The sequence below is a fragment of the Mytilus galloprovincialis genome, chromosome 4, assembly GCF_965363235.1.
Source record: "Mytilus galloprovincialis chromosome 4, xbMytGall1.hap1.1, whole genome shotgun sequence".
NCBI classification, from domain to species: Eukaryota; Metazoa; Mollusca; class Bivalvia; order Mytilida; family Mytilidae; genus Mytilus; species Mytilus galloprovincialis.
This window is the reverse complement of record NC_134841.1, coordinates 40,896,989-40,911,205: the sequence shown is the minus strand read 5'-3', so window position 1 is coordinate 40,911,205 and position 14,217 is coordinate 40,896,989. Positions and strand designations below refer to the sequence as shown.

The window sequence follows — 14,217 nt, the reverse complement described above, 5'->3', positions numbered from 1 at the left end:
TCATGGATTATTTCCAATAAATTGTTTCTGATACTTTTTCTTTGTTTAAACTTGAAATTGACCTGGGTCTTTCCACAGGGAAATTTTTAATGTTCAGTAATTTTACTCATTCATCTTAAAAGATTAACTATTTGTCAAAACGAAGCTTTAAGATAACTAAAACTGGCTTGCCTGTCCTGTATTTGTTTGGCTCTAACATATGTCTTTGACAAAGTCTGCAAACAAGGTTGTAGAAATTTTGTACTTTGTTGAACATTTAAATTTGTGGTTTTATCTATATACCAACTAAAAAAAAATAATGTACAGTTTCAACAAATCACCTTATTTCTTCATGATTTTCAATCACAATGAAAACCACACAGAATTTTAAATTGCCTAGGTGGTATCAAGGTATGACCTTCACCTCAATAGCTGAGGTCAAAAGTAGATAACAAAAATACTGAACTGCAAGGGAAATTGAAAACATAGTCATTTATAAATCCATGGCTTCGAAATTTTCATTTGCTGGTTCTCTGCCAAGTACACTGAATAAAATGTTTGTCACATCTGAGTCAGACAATTGATTTTGTATCAGTTGATGATATTTAAACGATACTGGTATTCCTTGTATATCTGCTATGTAATTGATCATTACAGGAATTCATTTTCTGTCCTCATAATGTATGTGGCTCAGTCCATCAATTTTCAAATAATGTCAAGACCATTAGAAAAGTCCAAACAGTGATATTTCCATAATGCAACACTATTTCTTGAATGATTTATTGAAGTTAAAACAGGTTACCAGTTTGTGCTTTGTTCAGTTAACACAGGTTTCATCATATTTATATTATTGTTGTTTTGCAGGACTCAGAAAATACCACAGAGGAAGAAAATATATATAAATATTTTAAAGTTTACAATAGAGAAAAGTAAGTACAGTCGACTCTCGTTATGTCGAAGTCAGCCGGACCAGAGAAATATTTCGAGATACACGTAGTTCGACTCAAACGAACACCGGAAGTTCGACAATCTAAGGGACACAACTCTTGCTTAGCTTGGTAAAGCTAAAATAAATCCGGGTGAATATGGCAAGGGGATCGATATTCTAGTATCAGATCGATGTATTTGTATGTCACAGTCTTTTATTATTATAATGACATTATTTTTACTTATTCAATTGTTTCAATTAAAAAAAAAATCCTATGGCTTTTCCAAGAGTGTAAATTCCGATCAATAGTTTCGTTATTCAGGTCGGTTATAGCTGACAAAATTGTTTATTCTCGGATACAAAAGATTTAAGAAAATTTTGATTTCTATTCATTTTGTTTTATCTCACTCTTTCTTTTCAAAAGAAAATATAACAAGATCAAAGACGCCTTTTGAGTAGTTTTTAGGTGATTATCAACGGAAGCCATAATCCTCACTTTATACACACCCAAGCTCATTAGTGTAAATCACAAATTAATTGTTTTGTAAACATTTTAAATACTTTTTCATGAACATTAACAATGTATCACTAATTATTTATCAAAATTCTATAAAAGATAATCTTAGGTAAACACTCATGGAAATAGCATGTCATAAATCAATACAGTGGTCAATGACCGGAAATTTAATTACACGTGTATTGTCAGATTAACTCTTCAATCCATTTAAATCCCGGAGGTCATGTTTTGACATATGTGTATTAGTTCGAGATAAAAAATGAATTTTGAATGCTTTTGTTAACCTTGGGACCACAGATTTAGTTCGACTCAACCGAAATTTCGACTCATCCAATTTCGACTCATCAGGAGTCGAATTACATACTTTTGTATGGAATAAAGTTCGGGACCACGTGAAAACTTCGACTCATCCGAAATTTCGAGTCAACCGAGTTCGAGACAACGAGAGTTAACTGTATATCATTGGTTTTTATGTGTTGTTGGTTTGCTGTCTCATCAAAATATACCCTATATCTTCTTTATTTACATGAAGCAAAAGGAGATTAGGGTAATCACCAGTGTGAAAGCAACCTTGCAACACAACTTCTTATAAAAAGACAGTCATTATTTCATATACATAGTGTCATTTGTACTGTTTATAAGTCACTAGCCTAGACATGTTGCTTCATACCATACTTTTGATTGCAATAACTAGCAAAACATTTTTAAAAAGTCAAAAAATCATTCAATGCTGTTATAAGGTTCAGATAGTAAGTTATATCTTTTATATTTTAAACCGAGTTAGTCTTTAGAAAATGTAAAATTATATATGGGTTTTGCTCATTGTTGAATTGCCATATGGTGACCAATAGTTGTCTAAATCCTAGTCCTTGGTCTTTTGTGGATAGTTGTTTCAATGGCATTCATTCCACTTCATCAGCTGAAGAAAAACACATATTTTAAAAAGACTCTTCAAAATAATTATTTTGTATACCACTGATACAAGGGGAATGTGTTATTTAGTGCAACATGTTCTACATCGAAAACTTAAAACATTAAATGTCATACACAAATATAAAATTCTCATAAAGACATTTTTCTATTTAATGCAAAATAGAGTCAACATTATTGAGTGGTGGTTTTATTCAGGGAGCATAAGCCAACATTATATATTGTTATATTTATTTTTAGAATAAAGTATGACGAAGAACAATCAGATAAACCTGAAGAAGAAGTGGAACATGTGGAAGAAGTCCGGAAACAGTCTCTTCGTGAGGAGGCTGAGAAACCATCAATTCGAGGAATACGTGTGAACGAAAGTTTTGACTGTGAGGACGAGGATGAGGATCTTGACAAAGTTGAGAATTCCTCATTTGATTTACCGGACATACCTGATGTTAAACAAAGACTAAGTGTACATTCAGCAATAGAAGTAGGAAGTGGGCGTAGGCATTCTGGGAAAACTGTAACGTTTAGTGACCGAAGACTTTCAGATTATACTTGTTATTCTCGTCAAGATCCAAATAAATTATCAGAAAGGACAGGGATTATAAAACCAATGTTAAAAGACCGTAGATCGTCTGATATGACGGGACAAAAAACTTCAGTTATTGATAATGGTAACTCGACGGGTAACAGTTGATATTTCTTGCTCAATTTATTTTTGTAGTCAGTCTAAATAACTGTAAATTATGAAACTATAAGTACAACTGTGAAGAGGTTTAGTAATTTTGAGACTATTTCTTTTAAAAAAAAATTTGTTGCCTACATTTAAAAAAAAATTCTTCACTTGTACTTAAGATGATATTTTTATACATGTAGATAATATGACAAATATAATTTTTGTGCTGATAGTTCTGCATTTATAACATCAACATCTATTTGATATCTCATGTCTTTATTTATCATCTTGAATTATTCATAATTATACACATTTAGTGTAATATGAATGTGTTAACCATTTTCTTGTCTGTCAAAATAAAAATAGAATATGGTCATTATATATTCGAGACGTCCAGACTATAGACATTAGTCATACTTTTCTTGCATATCATACCTATTAGGATTAGGTATAATGCATTGTAAGGATGGAACATGACTCATTGGATTACCTACCCATTACCAGAAAACTTTCAACTGAGAAATGACTTAAATGACCATTTTTTTTTTTGCATTATAATATGTCTGTTGGGTTTCATATGTTAAATAGAAATGTGTGATTATTATCAAATGTCCAGACTTCTACATTATGCTGCATCGTTATTTGTTTTGTTGACAACTTGACACAAGCTGTAATAATGATCATACTTACTCTCACATTCCTTCCTTAAAAAGATAGTTTTGAGGAAGAAAAAAATTACTAAAAACATTCCAGCTATTATGAAGGCATGGGTTATAAATAATTGCTTTTCAATCTTATGATGATTTTACAGTTTGAATTTTTGACTAGCATTATATGGGTCAGTTTCTTAAAAATTAACCTATAAAAAGTTTTTTTGTTTAAACAGTATGACTGTAAAAAGCTTACTTCAAAGAAATTATAGTGTAAATATACTTTTGTATCTTTTGATGCTGTTACTATTATATAGGTTGTCATTCGTGACATCAAACATTTTACTAAAGATCTAGTAGTAAATATTTTTTTATACTTTTGACAAAGTTTGTAACACTTCAATGGTATCATAAATAAATTTTGACCAACTAGACTAAGAGCCTCTGAGATTAACATATATGTCTTTTCACACTTACAGCGATATAGTAAATAAATCTAATAAAAACATTTTTATTTTTATGATATAAAACAAATATTTCAGCTGTAGAAAATTCCAGATAGGTCCAGAATATTACTCATTTATGTTTTATTAACTATATTGTAAAAACAACCCTCAAAAATTTAATACTGGTAAAAAGTGTTTTATATATATTTTGTAAAAAAATAAATCATCACTATGTCATGTGGTTACAATTCATTCAACATTTAAAAAGAAAGCTGTCTTAATACTATCCATGTAGATCCATGTGTATAAAAAAGATTCAAGCATTTGAATTACAGTACAAAGATCCACTATATTTGTACTTGTTAGAAAATACTCAATATATATCAATACTGTTATTTGTGAATAAATTGTTGTTTGATACTGAAATTGTCTTGTCTTTGGTGCAAGTGGGTCCAGCAGGCAGTACTACAAACATTTTTGGTCCAGTTTTGTTTTGTGGATTTCTGAACATAAAAAACTTTTTTTTCAGGAGACAAATTTTTATTGGTCATTTTATTTTACTGCCTGTAAACGGTTTCCCATGGAGAAATGTCCCAACCTACACATATTTTAGTAATTCAACAGAGATGTGTCTTTTTCGTTTAAGCTTATCACAAACTTTAACAATTTTCAACAACCCTGGCAACAGCCACCTTAAGTCTTGCTTCAGTATTTTTGTAGTGGGCAGCATTTATAGATCATATAAACGCATAGAGGCAAAATTTCATGTCTTGCTCATAAAATGCAGATTTTCTGTTCCATAGATATCTTATAAACTCTTTTATTGTGTGTTTAGTCCCTTCTTACACACTTGAGGAATGATTTTACAACTTTGTAAAAAAGCATAACAAAAAATACAGTACTAAGCAAATTCAAACAGGGAAAGTCGATAAGAACTGACAAAAACAATTGCTATCAGTCAACAGAAAAACCACTGCCATATTCCTGACGTGGTACTTTTCTACTCATGATTGTCCTTTAAATGAATTGCCTATAAATATTAGATGGCTATACAGTATTAATACAAAAGTTCAAGATGGTACAGTATTCATTTGCAGATGTTTACAACAACATACCAATTGTCTGTATAACATAAGGCCGTGTGAATAGATTAATAAGTTTTGAGCCTTACAGAATTGTACTTGACATTTAGTCAATGTATATGTACTGCCTTGACCTTTTGCTTAAAAATGATTGGGGTCCTTTCCTCACAATGCAGTGTCTTCCATAGTTGGGGTGTAATAAAAGAATTTTTGATTTAGAAAAAAGTATGCATAAACCTAAATTTCTATCTATTTTCTTCTGATTTGAACAAGTGTCCGTAAATAGTAAGCTGTCCTGTCCAAAGGTGAACAGTATAGATCTTAATTATTTTTAAAGGTACAATGGTTTGTTTAGGAGATATCATCTAAAACAAATACAAGTGTGCACATGCTGAAAAGTGTCACCTGCTTTACTTTTCATAATTGAATATGTTGAAAGTCTGAAATATGAAGCTTTTACTGCTATCACATAAAATTGACATTATCAACGATTCATGTAATTGAGGTTTAGTTCAGAAGAACCCTGCCAGACAGACATGTTCACCAAATACAGTAAAATCGTTTGCTGCATCTGTTAAACAGACAAAACATATTAAACTTAATATGACCAACAAACCATTAAAATAAGTCAAGGTCAGAAGGAGTCTGCCAGACAGTCATGTTTTGCTTATAAGTAGTATATAAGAATTAGACCAATCCACAAAAATATATCATGATCCATTGAACCATGAAAATTAGGTCAAGATCAGATGAAACCGGACAGTCCAACAAACATTGCTAATGTGAATTGTTATTTTTACGACGTCAAATTGTGACATATTGGGCAAAGATGCAGTTTTCGACTGTTTGTTATCATTCAAACTGATTTATCTTGATAACGAGTTCATAGACCCCTCTTTTTTAAAATGACATTTTGTTTGATAACGTATGAAGATTATGTGTACCAATTTTCTCTGGCAACAGCCACCTTAAGTCTTGCTTCAGAATTTTTGTAGTGGGCAGCATTTATAGATCGATATCATATAAATGCATAGAGGCAAAATTTCATGTCTTGCTCATAAAATGCAGAATTTCTGTTCCATAGATATCTTATAAAGTCTTTTATTGTGTGTTTAGTCCCTTCTTACACACTTGAGGAATGATTTTACAACTTTGTAAAAAAGCATAACAAAAAATACAGTACTAAGCAAATTCAAACAGGAAAAGTCGATAAGAACTGACAAAACCAATTGCTATCAATCAACAGAAAAACCACTGCCATATTCCTGACATGGTACTTTTCTACTCATGATTGTCCTTTAAATAAATTGCCTATAAATATTAGATGGCTATATAGTATTAATACAAAAGTTCAAGATGGTACAGTATTCATTTTCAGATGTTTACAACAACATAACAATTGTCTGTATAACATAAGGCCGTGTGAAAAGATTAATAAGTTTTGAGCCTTCCAAACTGTACTTGACATTTAGTCAATGTATATGTACTGCCTTGACCTTTTGCTTTAAAATGATTGGGGTCCTTTCCTCACAATGCAGTGTCTTCCATAGTTGGGGTGTAATAAAAGCATTTTTGATTTAGAAAAAAGTATGCATAAACCTAAATTTCTATCTATTTTCTTCTGATTTGAACAAGTGTCCGTAAATAGTAAGCTGTCCTGTCCAAAAGTGAACAGTATAGATCTTAATTATTTTTAAAGGTACAATGGTTTGTTTAGAAGATATCATCTAAAACAAATACAAGTGTGCACATGCTGAAAAGTCTCACCTGCTTTTCTTTTCATAATTGAATATGTTGAAAGTCTGAAATATAAGGTTTTACTACTATCACATAACCTTGACATTATCAATGATCCATGTAATTGAGGTTTAGTTCGGAGGCCCTGCCAGACAGATATGTTCACTAAATACAGTTAAACCTTTTGCTGATTGTGCACCTGAGACAGACATAACCATGAAAACTTGAATATTTACTTATGAACCATGAAAGTGAGTTCAAGGTCAGATGACAACTAACAGACAGACATGCACACCATACAATCATTCCATACACCAAATACAGTTGACCTATCAATGACAGCATCTGTTAAACAGACCAAACACATTAAACTTAATATGACCAACAAACCATTAAAATAAGTCAAGGTCAGAATGGGTCTGCCAGACAGTCATGTTTTGCTTATACATTGTATATAAGAAATAGACCAAACCACAAAAATATATCATGATCCATTAAACCATGAAAATTAGGTCAAGATCAGATGAAACCCGACAGTCCAACAAACATAACTTAAGACATTGCTAACGTGAATTGTTATTTTTACGACGTCAAATTGTGACATATTGGGCAAAGATGCAGTTTTCGACTGTTTGTTATCATTCAAACTGATTTATCTTGATAACGAGTTCATAGACCCCTCTTTTTTAAAATGACATTTTGTTTGATAACGTATGAAGATTATGTGTACCAATTTTCTCTGGCAACAGCCACCTTAAGTCTTGCTTCTGTATTTTTGTAGTGGGCAGCATTTATAGATCGATATCATATAAATGCATAGAGGCAAAATTTCATATCTTGCTCATAAAATGCAGAATTTCTGTTCCATAGATATCTTATAAACTCTTTTATTGTGTGTTTAGTCCCTTCTTACACACTTGAGGAATGATTTCACAAATTTGTAAAAAAGCATAAAAAAAATTACAGTACTAAGCAAATTTAAACAGGGAAAGTCGATAAGATCTGACAAAACCAATTGCTATCAATCAACAGAAAAACCACTGCCATATTCCTGATGTGGTACTTTTCTACTCATGATTGTCCTTTAAATGAATTGCCTATAAATATTAGATGGCTATACAGTATTAATACAAAAGTTCAAGATGGTACAGTATTCATTTGCAGATGTTTACAACAACATACCAATTGTCTGTATAACATAACGCCGTGTGAAAAGATTAATAAGTTTTGAGCCTTACAGAATTGTACTTGACATTTAGTCAATGTATATGTACTGCCTTGACCTTTTGCTTAAAAATGATTGGGGTCCTTTCCTCACAATGCAGTGTCTTCCATAGTTGGGGTGTAATAAAAGCATTTTTGATTTAGAAAAAAGTATGCATAAACCTAAATTTCTATCTATTTTCTTCTGATTTGAACAAGTGTCCGTAAATAGTCAGCTGTCCTGTCCAAAAGTGAACAGTATAGATCTTAATTATTTTTAAAGGTACAATGGTTTGTTTAGGAGATATCCTCTAAAACAAATACAAGTGTGCACATGCTGAAATGTCTCACCTGCTTTACTTATCATAATTGAATATGTTGAAAGTCTGAAATATGAAGGTTTTACTACTATCACATAACCTTGACATTATCAATGATCCATGTAATTGAGGTTTAGTTCAGAAGAACCCTGCCAGACAGACATGTTCACCAAATACAGTTAAATCTTTTGCTTATTGTGCACCTGAGACATTCATAACCATGAATACTTAAATATTTACTTATGAACCATGAAAGTGAGTTCATGGTTAGAGGAAAACTTACAGGCAGACATGCACACCTTACAATCATTCCAAACACCAAATGAAGTTGACCTATTGATAACAGCATCTATTAAACAGACCAAACATTTAAAACTTAATATGACCAATAAACCATTAAAAAAAAGTCAAGGTCAGAAGGAGTCTGACAGACAGTCATCTTTTGCTTATATCTATAATACTAAAATTACGAGGTCCAATTTGTCAGCCGTCATCGGGTAAAAACCACAAATCAAAAAATTCAACTCTATATATAATTAATATAGGACAATGGTGTAGATTAAAAATTACACCACTCCAGACCCTTTTGTTTTCCACATAATTAATATTGCCAATAATTAACAAGTTCCGGGTCTAATCCGATACCGATACCAATAGTATATTCACCTGTAAGCTATTACCTTATCTGTACGTTCCGCATTTGACAGGCGTACCACCAAACAGTGTATTAAGGATTTTGCTATATACACGGGTCATAATCAAAGGGCTGACACTACTAAATTCAATCATTGTCAAATTGTTCCCTATTGTAGCTTTATTCAGCAATCAGCAAGACTTTCTAAGATAACTAATATAGAACAATGCTGTTGATTAAAAAATACCCCATTCCTGGATAGCCTGGACCTTTTGTTTTCCAAATAATTAATATTTCCAATAATTGATAAGTTCCAGGTCGACAGGTTCAAACAGAAAGATTTGAAAGCAGAGAAAACTGTGTATCTTATAATCGACATGACTTTATCAGATGACAATACCAATTACTAAAATAAGGCTTAGGCATAGTTATATACTTTAATTCAGTCACGGACCCGCGATATCACGGGTGTGTACTTGTATATAAGAAATAGACCAAACCACAAAATCATAACATGATCCATTGAACTATGAAAATAAGTTCAAGTTCATGAAACTGGCCAGTCCAACAAACAAAACTTAACATCATTCTTAGACCAAATATAGTTAACATTAAGCATCCAAGATACAGATGTGATCATGGAAACATAAGCTTGCTCACCATTCCATATATTGCGTTCCGAGGTCAGATGAACTCTGTCTGACATACATATTATAGATCTTGCAAGGATCACTTATCTGCCAAATATAGATATCCTATTACACGTAAGATGCGAGATATTTTTTTAAGCAGGCGTAAAATATGAAATTGAAATCAAAGACCATGAAAACTCCAATACCTTCTGACATAAAAAGCTTGACAATTGTTTGTCCCTGTTGTTTATTGGTTGTTGTTGTTCATTAGTGTCTCGTTTTTTATACAGATTAGACGTTTGAATTGTTTTAAACTAGTCATTTTGGGGCCCTTTAAAGCTTACTGTGCAATGTGAGCCAAGGCTCTGTGTTGAATGCTTTACTTTAACCTATAATGGTTACTTTTTACAAATTGTGACTTGAAAGGAGAGTTGTCTTATCAGCACTCATATCACATCTACTTGATATATGTACAAATCATTTACACAAGACGCCACACTAGTAATTCCTATGTCTAGCATGTTGCAACTTTCCTCACAGGCAAGATAAAAAGAATTAATAAATTTTATTTGACCTAGTATCTTCAAAATTAATAGTTTTAGCTCCTCAGTGGATACTGTCAATCAAAGCATAAATGTGGTGTTATTTTAATTTTGCTCAAGAAATACTGAAACACATCTGGAGAAAATCTATACACCCATATTTTCAGTGGAGTTCAACAACGTCAAAACTCCCATTAAATCAAGACTTCATTTTATGCTGTCTCATTCAGTTGCTGTTTTCTATTTAGTGTTGGCCACCTTAAATTCTTCTCTGAATCAGTTCTGTGCTCTCGTAAGCTTGTGCGCTTCATAAAAGTAGTCATTTCCGTGCCCGTTTTAAGCTCATTGTTAAAGGCTGTACAGTTACATATAGTTGTTAATTTCTGTGTCATTTTGTCTCTTGTGAAGAGTTGTCTCATTGGCAAGCATACAACATCTTTTTTATATTCAGTCAATGCTTTTACACCAGTATAAAATTACAAAAAGAAGGCATTTAATTTTTAAATGCAAACAATAATTTCAGAACTTAAAAGAGTACCTCTTGGTAAACATGCAACTTTACCACAACCAGTTGTGAGAAAAATAAGTTCCAGTTAACACATGACAGGCTTTTGCTATAGGTTGCCTTTTTGTAAATACAGCTGTTCTTAAACCACGCGTCTTTTGGGGAGATCTAGAATATTCATAGAAAATTAATTGTTTAAATACTTGTTCCCAGTTATGCTCTCTGTGTTCCATCTCACAGAGACATAGCTTGGGAAAGTTACCAGTAGATATACATGTGCATATTGTTAATATTGAAACTTGTGCTAACCCTTCATTCGAGGTAGGGGTAGCTAAGAAAATTAGTGTTAGTTTAAAGTTTGAGAAGTTCAGGGCATATAAACTTTGAAAATATGCTGCACAGCCCTATATTTTGACCTTTGAAAAAAAATGTACCCGGTAGTGCATATGAACTTTCAATTCTAGGATAAGATTTTTTCCAAAACTTCATAGTAAAAGTAGTACAGTTTTAGCTGTAAAAGGAGTTCTATGAGAAATTGCATTGTCAATATTTACAGAAATGCAACCTATAATGAACAAACATAAAATGAGTAGAGATTGCATGAGTTTCTTTATGATATCACATATAGTACATATTTATACAAATACAATGTACATTTTTCTCAAAAACGTAACAACAGATATCGTTAGTTAACAGTTTTTAAAATGATTAAAAAAACATTGTCCCAAGAAAATAAAATTGTCAATTATAAACATTTCTAAAAGTAACTTATATATTGTTTGGACACAGAAACTGATTTGCTTCAGAATGATGCTTAAATAGGTGTCTGGTTTGCTTTAGAATGTTAAAAAGTAAATAAACTTTCTAAACCAATAGGATTACATGTTTCACATGTCATTAATTCGGAGAAACCGTTTTCTTTATAAAAGCAAGAAAGGTAAATTGGTCCAGAGTCTGGAGCTATATTTCCTGAGGAAAATCATGTTTTTCAAATTGTGCATATAAAAATAGAGACAGAATGATAGAAACATTGTCCTTTTTCTGTATGTAAAATGTTCCCTTAGAAATAGCTATTGCCTGATTTTATCTTCAGGGCCTAAGTTTATTTCATTTGTTATACACACAAAAATTGAAAAAATATACCAGTAATATTGACTGGAACCCTGTTTACCAGTGACATTGTTTTTCAAAATTTACCAAGAAAGATTTAAAACCATTAACTTAAAACCGTTAGTTTACCATGAGGTATAAAGTCAGGTGCTACAAAATCAAACTTTCAATCAAGAGATGAAAAAAATCCAAATAATTTCCTACATAATAATAATAAAACATTTTTTTCATCTGATATGCAACTGCTAAAAGCAATAGGTCAATTTTTGGCAAAAAAATCTGCTATAACTGGATATTTATTCATTTGGTATTTGAAAGCATCAACTTATTTATATGAAAAAAACATTGGTATTTGGGAATACAGAGCCAGTCTTACAACTGAGCATCAAATTTTGGCTTAAAAAACAAACATTGTAAGTCTTAATACTGATCAGAAAAATCTTTAAAACCCAGCATGATTATGGGAAAAAATCCATTTACTGTACAAAAATAAGATTATCTTATTGCTCAGTCTGATTAAAATCAGGTTCTTAGATATTTCTTTGCTGCATAAGAATGATTATGCATTCTTAAGTCCACAAACAGCAAAGTTATATATCCAATGGACTTATTTAAATCAGACTGAATTATTGCCTTATTTTCAACTAGAACAAGATAAGTAAAATTATTAACTATCACAGTTCAAATGTAATACTGTATCATGAAAAATCAATGATAAAATGAGTACTATGGATTCATTATTATTCTTTGGATAATGAATTTTTCATCGATTTCCTAGGTAAAGGTGAAATACCAATTTACAAGTTCAACAAAATATAAACTTCCTATGAGCTTGAAAGCAGAATTTGTCAAATCCATGATTATCAAGTTTCCACAAAAAAAACCATTTATTTCCCATTAAGGAAGCTGGCTTGTCATGTTTTAGATTTTTTGTCAGATTTTCGGTATCCTGTGGTTTTATCCATTTGAATGCCTTGAAAAAATTTGCCCGGTGACCCCCATTTTTCTTGTTGTAAATCTTTAACATGTATAATGATAAGCCATCTGTAAAAGTCTTATAAAATTTTAATTACTTTTTAACAGTTTTTGAGAACTTCAACTGGTCAATGATAAAGCTATGAAAAGTCAAGAGAGAATATTTTCCCGCCAAAATTTCAATGGTAAATATCTCGAAAACAAGCACAGTGACCTATATTTTTTTTTTTGCTTTTTGAATTCCTTAATTAATCCCTTATCTATATAAACTAGTTTTTTGAAAAGTTAATTACTCTGAAAATGAAAAGCGAACTCCCTTAAACCAAGGAAAAAATAAACAAATCCACAGTAATCCATTTTCATATTATGAAATTTGAAACCATGCCTTCTCTGCAATACCTTTTGAAACTAAATGAGAAACTTGCAATGCATTTATTAAACTTGACTAAAATCAAAATGCTCAGGATTTGATTTCAAGTAAACAGTTAATTTATAAATTTGTCCTGATCTTTCTATAATAATTTGAATGACAAGTCAGAATTATGACCGGAGGTAACCCAAAACCAAAATGTGAAGATAATATGATGTTGTTTTGGAGAAACTTAACATATAAAACATAAACAATGCTAAAATTATAATGCTGATGCTGAGACTTGATTCTGGTCAAAAAATCTGATTTCTAAAATTAATGGTCATCACTAAAATATACAACCTTATTAACAAATATTTTTTTTCAATGAAAAAGAAAAAAAATGATGAATTTCCTTCAGCTGCACAATACATTAGCCATTTCATATATTCTCGTGAGATTCTATTTAAATGAAAGTTATAAGTCAGATGCATATTCGTTAAGAGCGGTACAGTTGTAAATGGCTTAATAATCATATAGATGAAAAGTATTGCAAAGGAAAATAATTGATTGTGTTAAAAAAAGAAGTGTTTTGTTGTCAAATAATCGAAACTGTTTAGTGACTAAATTATTAAATTTTAAAAATAATTTCCCCAAAATAACTTATTTAATGGTCTTGAAAGTACAAGTGTATCTAGAAAACTCTCTTCATTACAGCTTAAACGCTAACAAACTTCAAGTTGTTCAGATATTCTTATAAAATGCTAATAATACATAATGCCCATAATTTCTTACTTTATTTTTACAAATCCAAAGGTTAATGGCCGTTTAACAATTTCCAAAATAAACAAAAACAGTTTTGTAGGTACAGTAATTGTTTTTTGTATTGTATGTGCCTAATTCAATTAACTAGTACTTGTTTAATGTCTTGTGGTAAATTTTCATGCTAATTCAGGATAAAAAGGTGTTCATCTTACCAAACTGCAACATTACAAATAATTCAAAGTT

General features: G+C 31.1%; 1 protein-coding gene across 1 annotated transcript in view; it reads left to right on the top strand.

Annotated features, from left to right (window-relative positions):
* LOC143072158 (serine/threonine-protein kinase 32B-like) overlaps positions 1–4,546 on the top strand; it is a 75,838-nt gene extending 71,292 nt beyond the window's left edge. The window contains exons 11-12 of the mRNA XM_076246973.1: positions 844–908; positions 2,595–4,546. Coding sequence (XP_076103088.1) covers positions 844–908; positions 2,595–3,045 — 516 coding nt within the window. The 3' untranslated portion in view covers positions 3,046–4,546. The remainder of the gene's footprint in view (positions 1–843; positions 909–2,594) is intronic.
* The last annotated feature ends 9,671 nt before the right edge of the window (positions 4,547–14,217 follow it).